Source organism: Stegodyphus dumicola, chromosome 1 (assembly GCF_044657685.1).
Source record: "Stegodyphus dumicola isolate Sdum_Otavi_A_Nest chromosome 1, ASM4465768v1".
NCBI classification, from domain to species: Eukaryota; Metazoa; Arthropoda; class Arachnida; order Araneae; family Eresidae; genus Stegodyphus; species Stegodyphus dumicola.
This window is the reverse complement of record NC_140768.1, coordinates 233,245,449-233,269,712: the sequence shown is the minus strand read 5'-3', so window position 1 is coordinate 233,269,712 and position 24,264 is coordinate 233,245,449. Positions and strand designations below refer to the sequence as shown.

At 34.6% G+C, this 24,264-nt stretch overlaps 1 protein-coding gene and 1 non-coding gene across 2 annotated transcripts; one reads left to right on the top strand and one right to left on the bottom strand.

Moving 5' to 3' along the window:
* Positions 1–1,204: 1,204 nt before the first annotated feature.
* On the bottom strand, positions 1,205–12,631 carry LOC118205361 (uncharacterized). Its single transcript, XM_035377650.2, has 4 exons — positions 12,213–12,631; positions 5,928–6,071; positions 2,826–4,385; positions 1,205–1,452 (listed from the first exon to the last, which is right to left on the bottom strand). The coding sequence occupies exons 1-4, from the start codon at positions 12,397–12,399 to the stop codon at positions 1,295–1,297; spliced, it is 2,049 nt and encodes a 682-aa protein (XP_035233541.1). The 5' UTR covers positions 12,400–12,631; the 3' UTR covers positions 1,205–1,294.
* Positions 9,853–9,924, top strand: TRNAT-GGU (transfer RNA threonine (anticodon GGU)). The gene has a single exon. It is a non-coding gene; the product is annotated as a tRNA-Thr (tRNA).
* Positions 12,632–24,264: the final 11,633 nt, after the last annotated feature.

Below are 24,264 nucleotides of genomic sequence, written 5' to 3'. Positions count from 1 at the left end.
GATAAATAACGCTAAGAGTGCTCATTTTGAATGCATTTGACATTTTTTAAGACATTGCGGTTATAAAAGAAGCCATGACAATTGAGATAGGCAGGGAAGCAGAGAGTAAGTGCGACTAGTCGAATATGAAAGTTGGGTTCAGAATGGTTTTGTTTCAGTTCAGATTAGCCCTCATTGGCTAATAGTAAGTTTCGGTTCCCAAATTTGAATACATTATTGGTTGAAATTTAAATAAATACTATGTCTTGAGGGTTATGCAAAAATCGTATGACTTGGATTAATTTTGAAATGATGCACTATAGAGCAATTTATTGTAAGCGATTATTTTTAGAACGTAAAGGGGAAATAACGGAATGAAAACCAATGAATTATTGAAAATTAAGTTTAGCATTTTGATTGATGTGTTTTTATATTAGATGTAGTCTACAAATATACTTTAAAAATTTCAAACCTTTAAATTGCTAAGCGCAAGTAATACGCACAAAGGAACTGGAAATGTTAAAAAGAGAAAAGAAAACACTTAAATAAAATTTAATACTAAAAAATTGGAGGAACCGAAAAAGTAGGTTGAATAGATTTTATTGTTGTTTTTTATTGTTATACACTGTTGATTTTTAAAGTCCAAACAACAACCTCCGGACGTTGTTTGGACTTTAAAAATTCGAATTCTAGTTGAACAACACATGTTGACTGGTGTTGATTCAATTAAAAAGGTTTCAGTTATATTTTAAAAGCATAATATCTTTAATATTACAGCATATTCGCAACTAGAATGATCATGTCATGCTGACTGATAAATAAAAATTATGCATTTTGTGAAACATTTTATGCAATTATCAGTTATTTATACAGGAGATGAATAACTCTTACTTTGAGATATAATGGCTCAACATTTTCATGGAAAATGAAGATAATAACAAGTTGTAAATGGTATTTCCTAGGCTAAAAAGCGTGTTTTCTTGAGAGAAATGTAGAGAGTACTTGGGACTGGTAACAAAACATTTAAAGGTGCAGTCGAAAAATTAAAAAATAACCATAAATAATCAAGAATTGGGTTTAAGAATGAAGAATTATTATAGCCGCATAAACATTCATTAATAATATGCTCAAAGAAAGTAAAAAAAGAAAAAACGCATTTCATTAAAGAAACATTTGTCGTCTATAGTGATCCTGTGAAACTGGTTGAGAAATTATTTCCACTCGATTTTAGATGAGAAACAAATATGTAATTCTTTATAGTAATCTCAGCCGAATAGAATTAATTACTAAATACAAAATATTTTCTATAGTGAATTCACATAATTTCTGAGGCAGCATTTTCCTTAGCACTTCCTGATGACAAGCATTGATCGAATTTGGGTTTTAAAATCCAAAGTAATCCTGCAGCAATTGATAAAACACCGTTAATGTAGAAAATTCCGTTATAAGCTCCAACTGTATCCCTGAAATAACCTGCACAAGAAAATAAGAAATTAGCACTAGTTTAATATAAAGGACTCATACACCAGAGTACATAATTAACACGCGGCAGTATTTTTATAGAGTAAATTAATTGAAATTAAAGGTACTAATTTCTTTTTTATCTTCTTAAATCATACATCTAAATCAGATATAAACTGCTCTGCATAATTGGTAAAACTGGCTAAGGATTTATTTTCTGAAATATTGTTTCTGAGCAGTCTTCCCTGATTAGTACAGTGGTCAGAGCTATTGAGTGCCTTATCGTTAAGCCTGGGTTCGAATCCCGGGGAAGGCTGACATGCTTGCAAGTGCGTAGTGGCTTTGCGTTACGGGACCCTTAAAATACTAGCGAGATGAAAATCCTCTCGAGAGTTTAAATGGCACGGGAAGAGGGTAGATGGCCTTAGGGTCTGTTCCATGGGGTATTCTCTTTCAAAACTTGCATGAGACTTCCTCATTCTTGCAGGTGTAAAATCAGTCACCTCCTGTTGTGCACTTTGGCCAACGTTTTCGGTAATACGACAGTTAAATGGCCGATGGGTATTGATCAGAATACCCATCGGTACTTACTTTTTCAGATAAATGTACTAATTTGCAATTCTTTGGTCATTTGAAACAGCAATAGCATATTTCTAATTGTAATGTTCCTTAATGTAATGTAACGAGTAAAAAAGATTTTATGGAAACAATGTTGGCGGAAGGACTATGCCCACATTAAATCTAAGGTTTTATGAGATACATCTGATGTCTAAAAAATAATTCAATAAAATCGGCTACTAATTTTAATGTGGAGTTATTTTATTTACCTTATATATTTAAAATTAAATGTTTGATTTTTCCACAGGTATATAGAATCCGTTTAGTGACTAGTTTCTTTATTATACGACATATATAATTTTAAAGCAACGAAACAGAATGAAATTACTTCATGTTAGTTTTATCTGGGTTTTTGTATAAACATGCAGTTTACCGAAGGTTGCTGAACAAAAAATGACCAACTGGAACACTTGCAACTTGGTGGCCATCAACTGCATCTAAAATGCTAGAAAGAATGTCAAAAGAGATTTTGAACCAACTCCTTTAGGACGAGTTTCTAACAAGAACAAGCACATTGAAGCTCCTAAGACAATTCCGCACATTATATAGCGGGAAGATATAAGCGTTTATAATAGCAATACAGTAGTAACGAATTTTCCGCAAGCATTTTACAACTGAGTCCTTATTACGGATTCAAAGTAATAATACTTTTTTGAAAGATCAATTTAAGAAAAGCTGATATTTTAGTAAGATTTTGAAAAGATGACATTCAGATATTTATGCAATACTCATCACAAAAAATTTAAAAGCTATTTTAACATACTTACCAATATAACTTGGAAGAACGAATCCTAAGAAACCAGGGAAAAAATTATTGCACCCCATGGCAATAGACTGTTTGCTACTGTCTATATATTTATTTACTAAAACAGGATTCTGTACAAATTCAGAACCCATAAATATTCCAAATATTACTATTGTTGGAAATAACGAATATCTAGTATGCATTATTGGTAGTGAGATTGTGCATACACCTTGGAGGATCATAATAACCAACATATATTTATCTAAACTCATATAATTCCGATCCGTAATCCATCCCAAGCATAATCGTCCTATGAAATCACCTGCAGAAAAGGCGGCAATAACATATTTTCCATCGTCTTCCAATAAACCTTGATCGATGACAAAATCGACTGTTACTGTAACCGCGCAAGTTATAGTAATGAAATAAACAATTCTACACACACAAATTAATAAGAAAAGTGGATTCAAGTGCAGCTGAAACGCAGCTTTGATGTGAACCCGAAAAGAATTAACTGGTTTGATAATATGTTGGTTCTGAATATTTATTCCGCTGTTTTCCAGTTTTGTTGATTTTTCTTGGGAGATGGTTTCTTCATCTGGTTCGAAACATCGAAGTTTATTACATAATGCATGAATCTTCCGAATTTCTGTAATTATTTTCAAAACCTGAAAAGGACTATGCTGTGGGAAAAAGGAAATTATTTGGCTATCACCATAACCTTGCAACTGTTCCAGATTAAAAAAAAATTTGCTATACGGGAGTTCCTCATAAACATATGTAATTTTCGAATCCAACTGAGGTTTACATTTGATAAATTGTTTGGTATTATTTACTTCCGAGGGTGTTTTTAGCAGTTGATCTTTATCATATGATTTCTCATCTTTGGACACTGTATTAAAGTGATTTATCAAATCTTCGTTTAGGAAATTCATCAAATCGAGAAAAATTCCATGCTTATTTTGCATCACTTCATCATTAAATTCAAGAAATTCACTACCTTTCAGAAGAGAGTTTTCATCTTGTGTCAATGTAATTTGTTTCTCCTTTTCAGAAGCATTATGTAACATATTTTCTGATAAATTATTCATTGTGAATAACTGAAGTACCAGTTCTTTATTTTTCCTCAAATAAAGAAAATCAATGTAATTTTCTAAGTATTCTGATTCTCTTCCTATAGAATCATTAAATTGTTTTCCGGGCATGCAAATAGTATTACCACTGGCTTTATCTTTAACATCCTTCACATGAAGTGGGCATTCTCTTTTATTTAAATTATACTCATATGCTACGATTTCTTCCTCATCACTAAGTCTTTTCATTTGTTTATTCCTATCATTAAGCCATGAAGGTTCACTGAGGAACATTGCAGCTGGAATGACATGCATTGCAATGGCAGCAATGATAAGGAACGTGCCGTCAAGACCATAATATAAAAGAAGTAGATCTATAAATACTGGGAAAAGAAATGATCCTACGCATGTGCCTGAAAATACTATTCCTGCAGCTGTAGCAGTGTCTTTTTCGAAATACTGGGCTATCACAACCTGAAGAAGTGTGACCGAAAGTGCAGTTGCAAGACCTGTTAAAAAAAGAAATTTATTCTCATAATGATAAACATGAACAAATGTTAGCAAACAAACTTAAGGTAATTAAATTTAAAAAGTTAAAAATTACTCGAGTATGTAAACTTGAGAGTTGATGAAACAGTAAATCTATTCACCGTTTCTAAGCCTCAAGTACACTTTTAAAATACCAAGCGGTTTTTAAGAAGTTAAATATATATTTTTGCATTTTAAAGCCGCGCGAACGGGATAATGGTTAGTGACTCTGACTGCCGTGCCAAAGGGGCCGGGTTCGAATCCCGGAGAAGGCATGGATGTTTATAAATGTACAGTGTCTGTGCGGCATACGGGCAGTCTAAATATACGGTGAGACGAAAGTCCTCTCGAGAGGGTCGAATTAAGGGAAGAGAAGTTGGGGGACTCTCAGATCAGCCTGCCCGATGTTTTCTCTTTCAAAACTGGGGGCAGAACTGAGCTGAAGTCGGGATGTCAGCGGTAGTCAAAGGTCTTGCCAACAACAGGAGCATTTAATTTCTTGCCACGATTAATGTCGTGGGCTTGTGCTTACCATTGCCTTTTAATTGCGAAACGGTATGCCTTTTAATTGGCCATTTTTGCCTTTAGTATCCATTTCGATGTTCTTTATATGTAACATAAAGTTAAACATTCGAAGAAATATTTAAAGTAGTAAAATCCAAGTATCCTATTCTGTTTAATCAATTACGGCACAGCCAAGTTATATTGTTTAATCAGTTGTTATTATTTCAAGTTGTACTGTTTAACCAATTATAGCAAAACAAACGAATAATGATGTCTGCTTAAGAAGAAGGATGATTTCATGGAAGATATTCTAAAGGAAGTTTTCCTCCAAGTATAACTATTTACCTTATACATAGAGAAAAATAAAAATAAAATTAAAAAAAAAAAAAAAAAAACAGCTATCTCACTCTCCAAAATTCGAATTCCGGCTGAATAACCAGTGTATTATTTACTTGGTTACTAAACTGCCAAATGCTTTAACTGAGTAAGTCTTGCGATTTGTCAGTGAGTTTAAAAATAATTTATTTGCCCAAAGAATTAAATTAATTTAAGAATTATCATATTTGGTTATGTTTATAAATAAACTGCAAACTATGTAAAATAGTAAAAAATATGGTACCATATTTCAAACACGCATAGTGAAACAAGTGGTTATAGGCTACGAAGTTGTCACCATTTATATCAATAAATATAGTTATATTTTAGTTATAAAGTATAAATGTTTTGTCCTTTCTGTCAAATACTTTATTAAAACTCATAAAACTTCTCTGCGCCTTTTTTCCTTTTTACCCAGTCGTCTTAACACACCGAAAACAGAAATATATTTGAGAGTACTGTATGAAAGATTTTTGAGAATATTTTGAGAATATGTGCGAATATATCCTGGAGGTAAGTTCTGCGGGATATAATTTACGCAGATACCGAAAAACGTAAAACAGCGATTTTTCAACCATAAAATATGAACAATTATGGGTTTTCGCAAGTAACAACCATCGATAAAGCCGCAGAATAATACTCACCATTAATGCCGCCCCAAAGAACAGTCACCCAGACAATATCTTGAACAAAAAAGCAACCAGCCGCACTGATGGTGCCGATTATTCCTCCAAAAAGAGTTACTGCCCGCACGCCGTATTTCTGGCCCAAAATACCAACGACAGGACCTAAGGAAAAAATTCTTTATGGAGAAACTATTAACAAGTAAATAACTTCAGTTACATTGTAGGGTTTATATTTATTTTAACTAACATTTATTTTAAGTTTAAGCTATCTTTCCTGTCAAGCCTTTACTTTCTCCTAGAATTGCCAATGCCAGAGTACGTAAATTGTAGTAGAACGCGCAGTATATTCAAATTTTAGCAGAAGTAAGTTGAGTTTAAATAGAAGGGAAACGAGACTATATGTGTGCTTCTTGAATCGCGAGCGTGAAGGTTGCTAGGTAGAAATTTAAGAACCGCGCGTTTCGGCCTGTGTGCCTATTTCGGCAGTTCGTTGAATCTTCAACTGCTTAATCAGTAAGCTTGCTGAATCTCAGCTGTATCTTAGAACGCGGTTAAGTTAGTTACGATATTAGAGCTTCGTAGGTACTGATCTCGTTATTTATTCATCCTGTCATTTATTTTTAGTTTCACATTTCTGTTTTGTTAAACCGCCGGGTCGGCGTAGTTTGTGAGCGGCAAGCGGACGCAGCTGTTATTTCTAAAGCATTCAGCTGTTATTTCTAAAGTGGAATAAAAAGGGACTTAAACCCTTCTTACGAGTTTGTGTAATTTACAGTTCATAGCAGTCACTACCACTGTTGCTGACAAGTTGGGGCCACGCAACACTATAACATGTCTCACAGTTTGATGTTAGAATTCTTAAAACATACAGAAAATAGGAAAATTATTTCATGGTACCTTTATTTATTATTTCATGAAATTATAGAAAATTATTTCATAGGTATATATATGATTGCAACGTGTAGAGTTTCTTTCTAACTAATAAACGTTAAAAGAAAAAATTAATTTTTCCGATTTTAATGGAAAGTTTCCAGAAGCAATTCAATCTGCAAGAAATATTGTTTATAAATCCATATAAATCTAACTTATGAAGTTTAGAAATATTCTTGGAAATCATAAATGATAAACTTTAGATAGACTGGAAGAGTATTATGGTTAAATAAAAAGTAACAACTGAAATTTGAGAATAATGTAAAAGACCCTTTATTAAAAACTAAAATATCTGATGTGTACACCACATGACTTCCTTGTACGGAATATTAAATTATACGCATTTTTTCTTGCATTTCATTTAAACGTATTGGATTGAATTAAATCTACTTCGCCGACAACGCATAAACCACAATAGAATAAATGCATTCTTTAAAATTCACTCTAGTATTTGTTTACCATAGCGACACTCTGACGCTAGATTCACTTAAAAGTATTATATTTCGTTCATTTTATAACTCAGAATGCACAAAATTTATATCATTTAAAGAATAGAATTATCTAATCGTTGCCACATGTTCTATTCAAATACTATAATAAAGCTAGAACGATGTATAAAAGAAATTAAGCAAACAAAACAAAAAAGAAACAGATTTTCACAGACGACTGAGTATTTCTCATTCAATTAATTCAGTTCTCACTTCGCGAGAAGGCAAAAATACATAAAAACTCAAAATATCTGTATTAAAAATTACGAAGTAAATCTTAAACACTTATTTCCTCGAAAAAATTCCAGAAAGGATTAAGCATGATTTAATTGGCAATAATAAATGAAGGCGTTATCTTTGTTGTTGCGAAGCTAAGTTTCTCTAGATTGGCAACAAATCTATTAGTCTGCTGTTTCAAATGTAAACAATCAATGGCCGCCATAAAAAAAAAGCCTTGTGGCATTTAAACAACTTTAAAATTGTTTGATAATTCTAAACACATTGCATGAAGATTTACTAAAGGCATAAAAACCTTAACCGGAAGATAAAAACAACATAATTCAATCATTTTTAAAGCAAAAAATGTACAATTTACAAACATATAAGAGTAAAGAAACGGAGATCACTGAGCCGGGTAACAGAGTGGATATATATATAAATATATTTATATACGTTTGGTGAGGCCGATTGCAACCAAAATACGAGGTGCACATCTACATGTTATAGCAGTCCGACATACAAAATTTCAACTTTCTGAGGTTACTCGTTTTTGAGTTATGCGAGATACGTACGTACGTACAAACGTTCGTACAGACGCCACGAAAAATTCTTTCCAGATTAATTTTAAAGCAGTTTTATAATTTTTTTTGGAGGAAACGAGTATTTTATTCTGTCCTTATGTACAGATATCAAGCAAAAACATCGTTAAATTGCATTCGATAGCGGTCAAAATGAATATTTTCGTTGAAATATGCTGACTGAAACTTTTCGCAATTACAATACTTCCTTTTTACTTCGTACAAGGAAGTAAAAAGGCAAACCTGGTGCTTACAAATCAGCCAACCATTTGTGGCGAGATAACCTGATGCACGGAAAATTCAAATGTATAATTTAATTTCAAATAAGCTAGTAGCGAAAGATAACGCGAAGTTGGTTCAAAACTTTACCGGCGTGGATATCAACTATTGGCAATTAAAACGCAATGCCGAAGACTACGAAACTTATTTTATCTAGCAACCTAGTAACGTAGCCTCGACAAGCAGAACATGCCCTGTCTTATAATCTAAAAACTTGAAATAAACGCGAACTTATTTTGCTGGAAAAACGGAAGGGAGAAGTGACAGTAAAGATCTAGAACAAAAAGTAACTGGTTGATTAAAACAACTGAACCTTACAAACAAGTTGGTCAAATAAAAGAAAACAGTGTGATATAGAATTAGGATTCTGCTAGATAATTTATAATTCATGAAGCCTGCTGTTTGGCTCATTATTTTTTCAGCACCGCAGGTGCTACTTATCTCGACACTCACTTTTTGTCCGTATCACTTTTGTGTGCGATTCGCTTTTCAAACTATAGGCACCAAATGCTATCGCCATGTATTATTAAAAGAAAGCTAAATAATGAAGAATATGTTTGTATATATATATATATATATATATATATATGTATATATATATATGTGTGTGTTCCTTCTATTGCGAAAACAATGGCCCACCAACAATGGAGCCACCAAATTTTTAATGCACGCAGTATTCCAACCGAACATGTGCACCTCTAAATCCGAGTTTTGAATTTCGAATTTGTTTTTTTTTTTATTTATTTCATATTTTGTACAAATTTAATGAATTTTCAATTTCGCAAACTCAGCGATTTGAAAACGAGAAGTGGCAACACTATTCGAAACACGATATTTTGATCAGCAATGTGTCAGACTGCTGTAATTCGCCAAAGTGTAAGATATAAATATCGTCGCGTTTTTCTTTTCTGACACCAGTTGTTACGTTATTTTCTTCCTTCACTTCACGTTCGTACGGGGTTCGTGCAGATTTGGAGTGAATAATGACAGTACTCCTTGATGAAGTATCGAAACACACTTTATTTACCAATATTTATCAGGACAGCTCCAAAACACTTTACAGTCGTCGAAAATCTACTATAAACTCGCTGGAACAATCAGCGACACAGCCTTCAGGTTATCAGGCTATAACGGTGGAGACAGCTTAACTGCAAAGCACCAGAGTACAGCTCCCGACTCTGCTCGGTCGCTCTTGGAACTCCACGTACTCTCGAGATTCTCCACGCTACAACTCGCGATGCACTCGACGACACACAGAGCACAGCTCCCGACTCTTCTGTTCAGTCATTCCCGGAGGCATATTTCACAAGTGCACATAAGCGCAGCCACTGAGGGAGGGGTTCAAAATTGGACCAATTCAAAAATGGACCAATGAGCTGCTATTGCTCTTGTGACGCTAAATCTTCGTGCATGTGAACGTATAAGGCATTTCTCCCAATTCCCTAGCGTGCCTTCGTGGTGTAACGGTAGCACGCTGGGCTGGTATTCCAGAGGTCCGTGGTTCGATTCCCGGCGAAGGCGGTTGCTAATTTTTCATCTTGCCTGCTTCCAAAAAATCCTGATGTCTCTACAAACGTATGTTGTTTATGTTTTAATTTGCGTTTGTTTCGAAGTTATAAATATATGGCGTAATAGTAGAAATCTTGTAGTGCTTTCGTTTTCTGAGTTTAATTAATCGCTGACATTTCACTTTCAAAATTTTTATCACGCATTAATATTTGATGTTCACGGCATATTATGTGGATTAAGATAATTCAAGTGTATATTTTTTTAAATTGAGATGAGAATGACTGAAAGTGTTACAATGAATCTAGTGTTTTCTTATTTCAGTGCTTGCATTCTTTTGATTTTTAAAGTGTAAGATTCAGAATACATATGATCTGAATATATTCATTGTAAAAATTAAAAGTTATGTGAATAAGTTGAATATATTCGTTGTGAATAAGATAAATTCATTCTGTTTGATGAGTATTTCTTGTGTAAACAGAATATTTAAGAGTGATCAGTTATTAAATGTGAAATTTAACACACTAAATGAATACGAATGCAAATTAGTGAAGTTCACTTCGAATAAAATTCTGCATTGGCTATTATTATGGATCATCTTTTTCATACAGACTGCAAAAAAAGTGCTGACTTCTATTTACATATATAATTGGTGTAAATATTTTTCTGATACGCATAGTTTTATGTAAAGATTGCATTTGCGATCATATGTTTATCACATATTTCTTTCTTTATCTTATTTACCACTTATTAAGTAATATTTCACATCGATATTTTTGCAAAGTATCCAACATGTGTTCGTATTTATTTCAACCAAGTAGTGAAATCTTCATACTTGCCTATATTTGATCTAACTTCGCAATGAAAAGTTTCAGAAACAATCGACGATGCTTTAATCATTTTTTACAGAAAATTGCGTGGCAGAGTATTTTCAACCATCTTGCTTAAATCTTAAAGCACGGGAAAGGTCAGGTGACATGAAGAAATATTACTGGATGCTCATTGATCCATCCTAGAAGCCACTCCCTCGGTGGCTACACAGATGTGCACTTGTGAAATATGCTTCCCGGAGCTTAACACACTCTCTCGACGATGCGCTAACCGCGATACACTAAGAGAATCCTTCGATGGACTCGACGACGCACTCGGCACTCACTGCCCGGCTGTCAATTCGATCGACTCCGCACGGACTGACTAGATGAGACACACTCACTCTATACTAACCAACTCGCAGTCCAGACGAGGCACTCTGACTCTTCCTCTCGATGAAGCACACTCTGACTGCGGACCAGCAGGGTTTATATAGCTTTCGGCTTGTGTTCGAGAACATTCTGGGCTAAACCGGTAAGAATTCGTTCCAGAAGGTTCCAGAAGGTTTTGGCGCCAAATATCGCCAAATGGGCGATTTTTCGTCAAATGTGGCAACCATGCCTTCTTTTGTCATTTTATGGCAACCCTAAAACTGCTTTGCGGGGAAGCCATCTTACCGCGCCTGTACATTTTGTAACAATATATTTCAGGTTTAATCAACAAACTTGGTTATTTGAAAGCAATGTGTTGACCACTGCCGTAAATAAAATACTTTTATTTTCCGCTCCCCAGCGTGTTGTTATTCAGTAGAGCCTAAAATATTTATTTAACTTTCAGATTTATTCTGGAAGGTTACTTAGTAACAAAGGAAGTGATTTCAAAGCAATAAACACAGTCCTTAAGAATACTTTTCTGCTTTATAATATGACTTATTCAGATAAAAGACATTAAAATCATGAGATATTTAATCAGAAATATTAAATAGTTTTATGAAATGATACTAGCTGGAATAATTATAATCATTATACACTTTTTTTCTTTATGAAAATTATTTTAAGCGACTAATTGTGGCTAGTTATTAAAGAAATAATGTAGCTATATTAAGAAAAGGCATGATAACTCCTAACAATCTATCGGGAATTCTAAAGATAATCTGTTTTTAAATATTTCGTGATTTTACTGTTAAATATTATGTGACATACACGCGAAGAAGGCGACGTTAAATACAAAAAATTAATAATAAAAAGCCAAAAAACAGTTTTGTAGGTCATCTTGCTAAGAAAACTGAACACTGATATGACGAAATGAGAAAAGATAAAACACAGAACAAAATAGAAAAATTGTGTGCTAAAATTTAATGCTGTGTCCGCATTGTACACACCGCATTAACTGCTCATCATGATGTCGCCAAATCCCGTGTGTGGAGCGCATACTAGGATTAAGCACAACTTTCTGCCGTTTATAAATATCATAATGAAATAAAATTTACTCACCTAATAAATACCTGGTCCCAGCCCGAATGCTGAAGGGAGCGGAAGCTGTTTTCCTGTCCACATGGAAAGTGTCGATGAAAGCGACATACAGAATGCCACCCATTCTTCCTAGTCCTGCCATGATTAAATTGATGAGACAGGCAGCAAAAACTACTAACCATGCCCAGCTTCTGTTTGACTTCTTCATGCCGTTTCTGTTTAGTGACGCTACTCAGTTTATGAACAAAATTATTACGGATTAAATTCCAGTGCTAACAGCCGCTGGGAATATTCAAATAGATAGCTGCTGTTTGTATTTATTCATGACAACAGGCATACCCAGTCGAAAACCGATTAGGCGCATTTTAACTACACTTTCTGTTTCAGAAGGAGGCAACGCACTCATAGCATTATCAATGAATGAGCGTTATGTTTCACTGTAAAAAGAACATATGAAACTGAAGGAGTAACAAGAAAAAAATATAATTTTTATCGGTTGATGTTCTTATTCAACTTCGTATTTTGATAACGAACTACATTTCGAAGAAATAGGAGCTGACAGTTAAAGGTCACGAAAGACGCGGAAGAGAGGACGAAGGTCTCAGTATTTCCCCATCATTAGCATAGCTCTCTGATCAAGCACATTGAAACAGACTGCATCAAATATAACCTTAATATTATTTGAATGTATTGGATTTCGTTAGAGAAAAATAAATCTTTGAGGATGACTTTTAGAAGAATCTCGATTCTTTTTCTCAATGATCGAAGAAGGATCAGACATTATGAGGATTTCGAAATTTTCTAAATTACAGATATTAACGCAAATTACAATTGCACAGAATTCTCATATATTTCTATTTACATTTCAATAGTATGTTTAAATTGGCAGTTTCGAAAGAGAGCATTTCGAAAATGGGGAGATGCATGATTTGGATTTTTAAATGGTGGCAAAGTGTTCTTGGTTATGAATTTTACTGCTGAGGGAAAAGCACTGAGTAATTACGCCAAAGCTTACTGAGTAATAAATGTAAATATTTACGAACTAAATATCTATAACGAGCTCAAACATATTTAGCAAACCGAAGGTGTCAACACGCAAAAAAATTTAATATATGAAAGACTCTTTTACGAAGCCCATTTTCAGAGAATTTTTCCGTCACACATGGTCAATTTTTTATGTGTGTGAATGTTAAATTTAAATTGGGTGATTTAAAGCTGAAATAATTGCCTGATGACATTGCATAGACAAAAAGAAATTCGGAAACTGTCCGGTCATGAATAAGAACAATTTTAGGGTATTTACTTCTAATTAATGACAAACCAGCGATATGCATTTCTGAAAACTGAAACTATGATAAATATTACCTTGCTCATGTAGTTATTAAAACTTTCAAACATAATGGCAAAGATATGGGTGATCTTTGATGCGTCTCTCAACGCTCACTCTGTGATTTGGAACCAATTTTAAGGAACGAATCTGATATCCTTAAATTCGTTTTTAGAATTAGATCCTACATTGTAAAGAAGAATTAAAAAGTGTTAATTAATTTTTTGATTCCCTGATATAGCTTTACATTTGATGTAGAAGAAAAAGTAGTTCCTAAAGGTCAGAGTTATCTGCTGATATTGCCGAGATAAACTCAAGTGATGAATTAGGAGAATTGGGAAGGCAATTTGCAGACAACTAAGAGTGCTACACGTTTACCAAAGGCGCATCATTTTATCATTCTCATTTAAAATTCGCAGTGCCATCTTTTCTCACAAGAAACTATCCTCGCTTGTTTACAATTTTTAAAACTTCCTTTAAACTATTAAATTATAATTATTAAATATTTTCAGATAGAGGGTTAATAATTACTGCAAGAACTACCAAACCCATTTATTGAATCACTGTATGCACAAAATTTAAAATACTTGCACTGAAAGAGAAATAATAAGTATGAAACATTAATATCGAACTACGTTAACGAGCTTTGTTTGATACATTGAATAAATGCTTTCTATGCTTGAATATTGAATAAATTTTGAAGTTCGTTTCTAATTTACTGGGGCCGACGTTCTCGGTTAGCGCAAAATTGTTGTTAATCTGAGAGCAATCAAAATACTGGAAAAGGAGAAAATCCGTATTACGATTAACAGAAAAGTACTAATAACAGTTTAACTATGCTTAACGTATTTTAGGCCCTTGATAGCTTCGCCGTTTTGTTAGCATTTAAGTGGCCAAATCTTGTAGAATTTCCATAGCTTCGGTTATATCTTTTTAGTTAAGCATTAGTTAAGTTCTATATCTTAGTATTCTTGAGTTCAAGCCCAAGTAGAGGCTTTCTGTACCTCCTGAGGAAGGACCATCTGTAAAACCTTATTTTGAGCTATAAAGGGTAATTAACCCTTCGTGAGTTTACGTTTCTATTTTCTAAACTAACAGTTCTCAAGGTTACACACACAATGCTGTAGATTCTAGGTTGGAACCTTATAAGGTCTTCAAAACTGCATCGCGGCCGAGACAGAAAGGTGACCAAAATGTCGCCTTTTAGACGACAATACGAGTTTGCTCAGCTGGGTACTTGATACCAGAATCTGTTTCTTTACCTTAAAACTTCTCAAATATATTTTCAGTTGGTTAGTAATACATTGTTCAGTCTATGCTTCAAAAATTAATATATGCTTGCAAACATCGATGCCTTCTGCGAGAATCTAATCCGGGCCGAAAAATTTGGCGGTGCTACTTTGGTAGATGGTTGCACGAATTTTGCTGATTTTTTTGGCGAGCGATACGACTTACGGTAAACCCATTGCTTGACAAGTTATTTATGGTAACCGATACTTTGTTGTCATTTTATTTAAAAAATAATGCGTTTTATTTATTGCATAAATTGAGTGTTTTAAATATGATTTATGTCTTCTAAATATTAAAAATATATTTAATTTTGCATTTTTATTTGAAATAAAAATTTTGTTGTTTATGATATTTTATATAAATTTATGTTGTGGATGATGTGATCAATGACGATATCTTACTTAATATTATGAATGATTATTTAAATAATTTTAACTCCATGCGTGATGTCATTAACTCTCTGATTGGTTACTGAATATTTATGCATTACCGCGCCATTTTAAAATTTTATTATTCATCTCTTCGAATTCCTCAGATTTCAAATGGAATGGATATGTCCGTTTCGAAGATGAATGTTGTTATTGGTAATTACCAAGAATTATTGGTATCGAAATTTTAAAAAAACAAAATTGAACTTTGAGACCTTGTTTCGGCCAACCTGGCTTTTCTAATCAAAGATTTATTTATAAATTGTTACCAGCGTCAGAAAAAATTTATTTTAAATTTTTGGAGGAAATGTCGCTAATTGCTTCTTCAATGAAGTGCGAGAGGTGTGGATCACAGATAAAGATCGTTAGAAGATCGTTTTTTTTTTTTTTTTTGTTTTTTTTGTGTGTGTGTGTGTGTGTGTTATTTATAAATATGCGACAGGAAAATACTTAAAAAAATGTAAGTACATTATTTTCTTTTACTTTATAATTGGATACTTAAATTTTTATTAAAACATTAATACAATGTTTTCAAAAATTCCTGAGATATTTATTGCCACGTATGTTTTAATGTTAAATAATTAAATCCTATAAAACTTATTTTAAAGTATTTGAATTTAAATAATATTTTAATTCTTTTAAACGTTGGTATGATGTTTTTAATTCGATATTCAATTTAAGTAATATTTTAATCCAATTAAATGTTGGCGCAATGTTTTTATAGAAGTGTTTTTATTCTATTATATGAAAGTAATAATTTAACCTTACTTTAGCATTTTATCCTCTTAGTAAATGTATTTATTTACATTTGCCAGCCATCTTAATAAACAACGTTTTCAACAAAAAATTAATCCATTATTTTTAACGGTATTTATTTTTTTAAAGTTTCGAATACTTTACTATATGCGTAAAATACGTAAAAACAGCATTTTTCAAGATGGCTGCCGACTGTAAAAACCCCGCCAACAATTGCGCCAATGTAAATCGCCAAACATCCGTGCAACCATGTACCAAAGTAGCACCAATTTGGCAGCGGCTATCGTTAGGCACCATTCTGAACAGTACACCACAAGAATAGCTAGTTTAAACATTAAGCATCTTTACTCTAAATTGAGGACTTCTGCGTATAAAAATGACTTGGTTAACAAATTTGCTTGTAATCTCGTTTTATATAAAATTAGGAAGAAAATTAGAAGGAAGCTGACCATTGCCCGTCGCTGGCATACATGTCTTATGCCATTTGCCATGCATGTGATCTAATAAATGTTGCTTCTGCATATAAACAATATACTATTGTTGCGTGCGTACGGGTTCGTTATGAATTAAATGCACAAGTCCGATGAAAAGTGAATAAAATTTATTATTATCACAACAAATAAAACAAAAATGCCAGCGACGGGCATTTTTGTTTTATTTGTCACAGTAGTTATCTTTTGAACTACTAAAAACATTCAACAGAACTAATTCAAAATAGAGGAACGTAGAGAAAGCTAATCCGATTTCACCGCGAATTCGCTACAGTAAACAACAGCAGTCTTCTAAACAAACCTTATAAAAACTGAGCTGAGGTGCTTTTATCTCTTTATAAATCTGCCGCGCGAGATTGTTCCAGCAATTTCTCGAAATCAAAAAGAGTTATTTATTTATTAAATATTAAATGCACGTGCTCTTGTATTCTTAATTTTGCGGCTTAGCTTTCTCTTAATATTCGTCACTGCATTGCACGGGGAATAAAACAATTTAATTTATAATTCTAATAACATTAGCTAATTCAGTACAAAAACCGTAACACTATTTAATTTTCATGCATTTTAAAGAGCGATTTTGCAGGATATTTGTCATTCTATAGGCCATTAAGATCATTAATTTATTATAACTTTAAATTATAAATTATAATTATAAATTATAATTTAAATTATAACTTTTTCAAAATTTAAGCAATTTGAAAGCTGCAAACTCACTTGTACTGAATTATTTATATTTCAAATTTTATTTTTCAGTAACTTTAAAATTTAGTAATTTTTAAATTTTAATAATTAAAATTCAGTAATTTTTAAATTTTATTTTTCAGTATTTAGCTTGTAAGGATCTTAAGTTTTACTAACGTTTATTTTATTTTAAATCTTTACTATCACTTTGTAAGGATCTTAAGTTTTACTAACGTTTATTTTATTTTAAATCTTTACTATCACTTCTTATTTTCTACTTCCGGCCAGAATTATAAGCGTGAAGGAGTTTATGCAAAGTTGTCTGGCGAACGCCAAGTATTTAAGTGTGGCCTTTTTGCCAAGCAGAAGAGAGGAAGCCGTGAGTTCGAAGCAGGCCGCTTACCTTAGAAGTTACGCAGTTGCTACTTTGCCTTCCAGGCCAGAGGTTTTAATCCTCTTGATAAATTAAACGTATTGTAGTGTTCACAGTCTCTGTGCTACATACGCTTCCTGTTATTATAAGGCCAATCTTATTCTAAAGTTAAATTAGAGTTTAGTTTTATTTTGATATCTTGTAAGTTAGACCCCGAGTGGAGGGTCATTGTATTCCGAAGTACGGAAGTCATTGTATATAAAGAAAAAAAAATAAAGGGTTTTGTATACCCTTCGTCTGTATCCTGTCTACTTACTACAATTAGTGAACATAGCTTTAGTAAGCTCTCTGTTCTAGTCAGGTCATTGTATGTTTCCGAAGAAGGTAAGAAGAAACATTGAACCTGATAGTGGCGCCCGACGAAGAATAACCATGGCCGAGTTTCAAGAAGAACCTGTGCTGCCTGCAGAAACAGCTCAGAATCCAGAAATGCCAGCTGCCGCCCTGGAAGGATTTGGGTATATTGTCCAGACCATGCGCGCTTCGATGAAACCAGAAGCAACGTTTAATGGAAACTCACAGGTAACCAGTTTTTTGGAAAAATTGGATGACCACTTCATGCTCTACCCCGTGCACGAGTTTCAAAAAGTTACCTTAGCTACCAGCGCTTTGAGGGGCCAAGCGCTTAACTGGTTCAAATGTATCGGCAGAAGTCTCTTGGGTCAAGCAGGAAGTCCCACCTATACCTACGAAAATTTCAAGACTGCCCTACTAAAAGCCTTCCCTGTTGTAAGGGATCGTGCGAAATTAGAAACAGAACTTTTCAGTATATATCAACAAAGAATCGAAAACCTCTCGAGCTTTATTTTAAGAAAAATTCACGTTTTCAAGCTCTTGTATGGAAACCGTCCGGATCCTGAAATAATTCAAGTGATTTTGCCGAGGTTACTACCCCAAGTGCAAGACTTTATTGAATTGAGAAATCCGACTACACTGGAAAAATTATTTGAGCTAGCAATCCAGTTTGAAAGTAGAAGAACGGCGGACGTCGAAAGAAGACGCCAATATCAACAGCGAAACCAATTTGGTACGCCAAGACTACAGCAAACTCAAGCACATGGCTACGGAGAAAAAGCGAATCAGTGGGCAAGGAAACCCGAGCATTCAAAAACAGCCGGCGAACGTCGACAGTTCAATAGCAACCCAGAAAAAAAGTCTCAAGGCCAGTGGAGAAAGAAGGAAAGCACCGAAAGAAAAAATAATTTAAACTAAAACGGATTTCTGCTGACGAGAGGGTGCGGAAATCCGAAGGCCACGAAAACCCCTCTTCCTACAAGTTAAATACAGTAATGGTGAAAAATTTAACTCTTCCGAAGATTGAAGTCTTGGTAAATAATATCCCGGCCACCGCACTCCTGGATACCGGCGCGCAGTGTTCCTGTGTGGCAGAAGTCTTTTTTAGAAAGTATTTTCGCAAATACCGCATATATAATGCGGATAATACAACAGTATTAGCGGCGCAAGGAGAACAATGTAAGTGCGTAGGTAAAGTACCTTTGTACATCCGTATCATGGACGAACAAGTAAAGGTGATGTTTTTTATAGTAAAGAATTTGCAAGCACACTTAATACTAGGAATAGACTTTCTTTCAGACGCACAAGCTACACTGGATTTTAATGAAGCGTCTCTTAAGCTGACGATGAAACCAGTGTGTGTAGAAAAGGTTGAACCGCCAAGGGTAAATCTCGACCACCTGCCTCATGACGAGCAAGATAGAATCCGACAAGTGGTAAGTGAATTTGCTTCCTTATTTAGTGATATTCCAGGATTTACCCAGGTTACTAACCATAGTATTGACACCGGAGATGCATTGCCGGTTCGTCAAAAACCATACCGGTATGATAAGAATAAGGAAAAAATTATAGAATGGCATATTACCGATATGCTACGTAAAAAGATCGTAACGCCTATCTCAAGTAGTTATGCTAGTCCGGTGGTTTTATGTAAGAAAAATAATGATTATTCTTTGGAGCATCCAAAAAGGTGGAGATTCGCTATTGATTACCGTAAATTAAATTCCATAACGAAATATCCGGTATATCCGTTACCGATTATAGAAGAAATTTTAAGGAACATAAAATCAACCAAATTTATGACAACTTTAGACTTAACGAATGGTTATTTTCAAATAGGGATCAGGCCTGAGGACGTGCCTAAGACTGCTTTTATAACCAAGTCTGGCACTTATGCATTTTTGCGAATGCCGTTTGGCCTTTCAGGCGCCCCAGCAACATTTCAGCGATGCATGGACATTGTGTTAAGACCTGCTCTCGGAAAGTCCACATTTATCTATTTAGACGATATCATTATTACTAGTGATAATCTAGACCAACATGTACAGGATTTAAGACAGGTGTTTTCTTTATTAAATGAGGCCGGTCTAAAAGTTAATGTCGAAAAATGCAAATTTGCAGCCCCTGAATTAAAATATTTAGGTTACAAAATATCGCAAAAAGGGATCGAGACAGATGAATCAAAAATAATCGCTGTACAAAAGTATCCGACTCCAAACACGGCAAAGAAGCTCTCTTCTTTTCTAGGACTTTGTTCATATTATAGGTCCTTTATAAAAGATTTTGCGGCTATTGCTGAGCCATTGTTAAAATTAAAAAGGAAAAAGGCAAGATTCTCGTGGACGGCCGAAGCCAATAGTGCTTTCGAAAAATTAAAACAAGCATTAACGCAAGCCCCTGTGTTGAAATTTCCTGAAAAGGATGAAAATTTAGAAATTTCAGCGGATGCTTCGGATTATGCGGTAGGAGCGGTACTTTCGCAAAATCAGCAGCCAGTAGCATTTTTTAGCCGAACTTTAAATCAAACACAAAGAAACTATTCCGCGACCGAGAGAGAGGCACTTGCAGTTCTGTTAGCAGTGCAAAAGTTCCGAGTCTATTTTGGAAAGGCGCCGATAACAGTATATTCTGATCATGCGGCGGTAACTAGATTGTACTCTGGAAAAAATTTATCCCCAAGGTTAATAAGATGGGCACTCAAGCTGCAAGAATATAATCTGGTAATCAAGCATACCCCCGGAAAGGAAAATATCGTAGCAGATGCCCTGTCACGAATTAAATTAGACGAACAGGGTAATACCGTAAAAGTTGCAATGCTGACAGCGTGTACAATAAATTCCCGAGAAACTGTAATAACCGAACTGGGTAAGGATCCTGAGTTTGGAAGTATTTATGAGTATTTGAAGGATCCTGAAAATTTTAGCCACCAAGATATTGTGGCGATAAGAAATAGGGCGGCCCATTACGAACTAATAGATGGTCTATTATTTTATACAAAAACTACGAATTCCAACAACGAATTTCGACCTGTTATCCCAGCTAGTCTTAGATTAAATATCCTGCAAGAGCTCCATGACAGCCCTTTAGCTTCTCATGCTGGTATTCGAAAAACTACTCAACGCGTACGCGAGGCAGTCTACTTTCCTGAACTGCAAAAGTTAACAAGGGCGTATGTCCAGTCCTGCCCAACATGTCAAGCCGTTAATTATATTAATTTCCGCCCGGCCGGGTTTCTAAATAGTATTAAATCCGAATTTCCAAATGAAATAATCGGTATCGATTTATTGGGCCCTTTCCCAAAAAGTCAGTTAAACAAAAGTCGCTATCTCCTTGTTATAGTTGATCATTTTAGTAAATGGACCGAAATTGTTCCCTTAAAACGAGCCTCCGCGAAATTAGTTACCGATTCTATTTTAAATAAATATATTTTAAAATACGGGGCGCCCCTAAAAGTTATATCGGATAATGGTCCTCAATTTGTAAGTAATATATTTGAAGACATGTGCCAAAAACTGGGCATACGTCATTTAAAAATGGTCCCGTATCGGCCGCAATCAAACATAGCGGAACGGGTCAACAGAAATATAGTGAAAATTATCCGTAGTTATGTTAAAAATTTTCATAAAAGCTGGGATAACTATGTCAATGAATTTGCTTTCGCCCTTAGGACCGCAAAACATGATACAACGGGAAAAACTCCTGCTGAGTTATTTCTAGGCAGAAAGATTATAACACCGTTAGATAAACTATTTTATGTGCAACAAAGAGCCCCAGAATTTAAAATGGGTGATATAGAAAAACTAATAAAAGAAGCAAAAAAGAATACAGAAGTAGCACAAAGAAAACAAAAATTGTATTATGACTTGAAACGACGGGGAGTAACTTATAAAGTAGGGGATGAAGTACTAAAAATTAAGCATTCACTTTCTTCAGCACCAGAAGATAAAACTGCCAAATTTTTCCCACGCTTTGAAGGACCATATGTTATAGAAAAAATAACTCACGCTGTTGTAGTATTAAAGGCAAGAAATGGTGAAACCTGTTCCGCAAACATTGACCAGATAAAACCATTCTATGACCGTAATAAAATGCAAATCTTTTCAGATCTTTTGCAGGATCCGGTACAGCAGACACCGCAGGTACAAGTTCCAGAGGTGGGAAAACGACAAGTACAAGGGCAAGCCAATGAGAGACAGAAGCAAGTGAAAAGAAAATTGCCCCGCGGAAAAATTGAAGGTACAAAGAAAAAGAAGCCGTTCTACCGTCCAAAAAACAGAGTTCACGAACACCCCCAGAATGAAGAAGGGAGAAGGACGACGTATGTGGAAAAGACCGGGAGAAAGGACGGCAACTATAACCCGGCTGTGAAACGGAAGATTGACTCATCCGACAGAACTCTCCGCAGCAAAAGTCGCCGAACTGCGGAAGGGCCATCAGCGGCGGAGGAAAAAGTACAAGAAAAATTTGAACGGCCAACAACGAGGTCCAAGCAGGATCACGACAGAAGTTTCCCGGTTCCACCAAGACCAGCTGCCTTCAAACGGCCAAGACCACAAGCAGAGGACAGAAGGAAGATGTTCAAGGGTGGCCGTAGTGGTGAAAAACGGAAGCTTCCAGAGGAAAGCACTGAAGGGCGAGCCCGTACAAGAAGGAGGATCAACCAAGCTACGGTCTGCAGCACCTTTAAAGACTGGGCCCAGAAAAGGATGTCTGAATATTACAAAGATAAGTAAAATTTTGTGTTACTTTACAAACTTAAGTTAATCTTTCATTCTTACTGCAAGTGGCAGATTTGAAGAAGTTTTACCTCATGCGAGGTCTACCTTTATCGCCAAAAGGGCGAGAAATGAGTTGTGACCGATTTTCTTATTATGTTTTTCAATTACTCGCGCGTAAAACTAAAGTTGATGTATAATAGCGTTGTATAAAGACTTAAATATTGTAAAAAGTTATTGTATAAATTTTATTTAAAACATTCTAACAAGAAAGAAGTTTTAGTCTGAAAGACTTTTTGAAATGTAGTATTATTTCAATGTAGAAAGAATTGGCACTTGCTTTGAAAAGAATAGAAGTTAACAATGTAATACTAATGTATGTTTTCAAATGTGTAAAATTAACGGCATCTTGATATGTTCTTGTATACATGTGAACTGTTATTTTGAATGTTTAGAAATAACGTGATATGGTAAAAGTGAAAGTAATGTTAAAAAATTTGTTATTCGTGTGACTGTAAAGATTAAATCATGGTGAATATGTGTTAAAGGTTGAATGATGTAGTTAGGCTCTCTGACGCTACACTTTAGAGTTAGCCACTTTCAGAATAGTACCTCAGGGTCTAGAGTTGAAATTAGGGTGTGTTAAGAGGTCTCGTATGTTGAATTTTAACACGTTAGTGTTTTGATTGTAGGAGGAAGTGTTGAACACATAGACAGAAACACATTCGTGTTTGGTGTTTTTACAACACATGTCAGAGAGCACGGGGAGAGATAATTAAAATAGTCATGAATGAAATAAGAATGTTAAGAAAAGTATATTCTATATGTTATTTGCAATGTCATTCTGTAACATTTCATTAAACTAGTTTTCCTTCCAGATCTCTGGAAGGAACCAGAATTGAATAAAGCTCCTGTTTTGATGCAGTACAGATGAAAAAGAAAAAAGATTGTTGTATATTCCGGGAGCTGCTATTGTAACAAATTTCTTTCTTTTAAAATTTTCTAGTTTCTAGCTAAGTTATGTTTGTAAAAGTTTGGCCTCGCGTTAGTTTCTAGAGCTAAAAGTTTTCAGCAAGGTCGTTTTAGACCTCAGTTTCAAACTAATTAACTCTGGCGGGAAGTATGTAAGGATCTTAAGTTTTACTAACGTTTATTTTATTTTAAATCTTTACTATCACTTCTTATTTTCTACTTCCGGCCAGAATTATAAGCGTGAAGGAGTTTATGCAAAGTTGTCTGGCGAACGCCAAGTATTTAAGTGTGGCCTTTTTGCCAAGCAGAAGAGAGGAAGCCGTGAGTTCGAAGCAGGCCGCTTACCTTAGAAGTTACGCAGTTGCTACTTTGCCTTCCAGGCCAGAGGTTTTAATCCTCTTGATAAATTAAACGTATTGTAGTGTTCACAGTCTCTGTGCTACATACGCTTCCTGTTATTATAAGGCCAATCTTATTCTAAAGTTAAATTAGAGTTTAGTTTTATTTTGATATCTTGTAAGTTAGACCCCGAGTGGAGGGTCATTGTATTCCGAAGTACGGAAGTCATTGTATATAAAGAAAAAAAAAATAAAGGGTTTTGTATACCCTTCGTCTGTATCCTGTCTACTTACTACAATTAGTGAACATAGCTTTAGTAAGCTCTCTGTTCTAGTCAGGTCATTGTA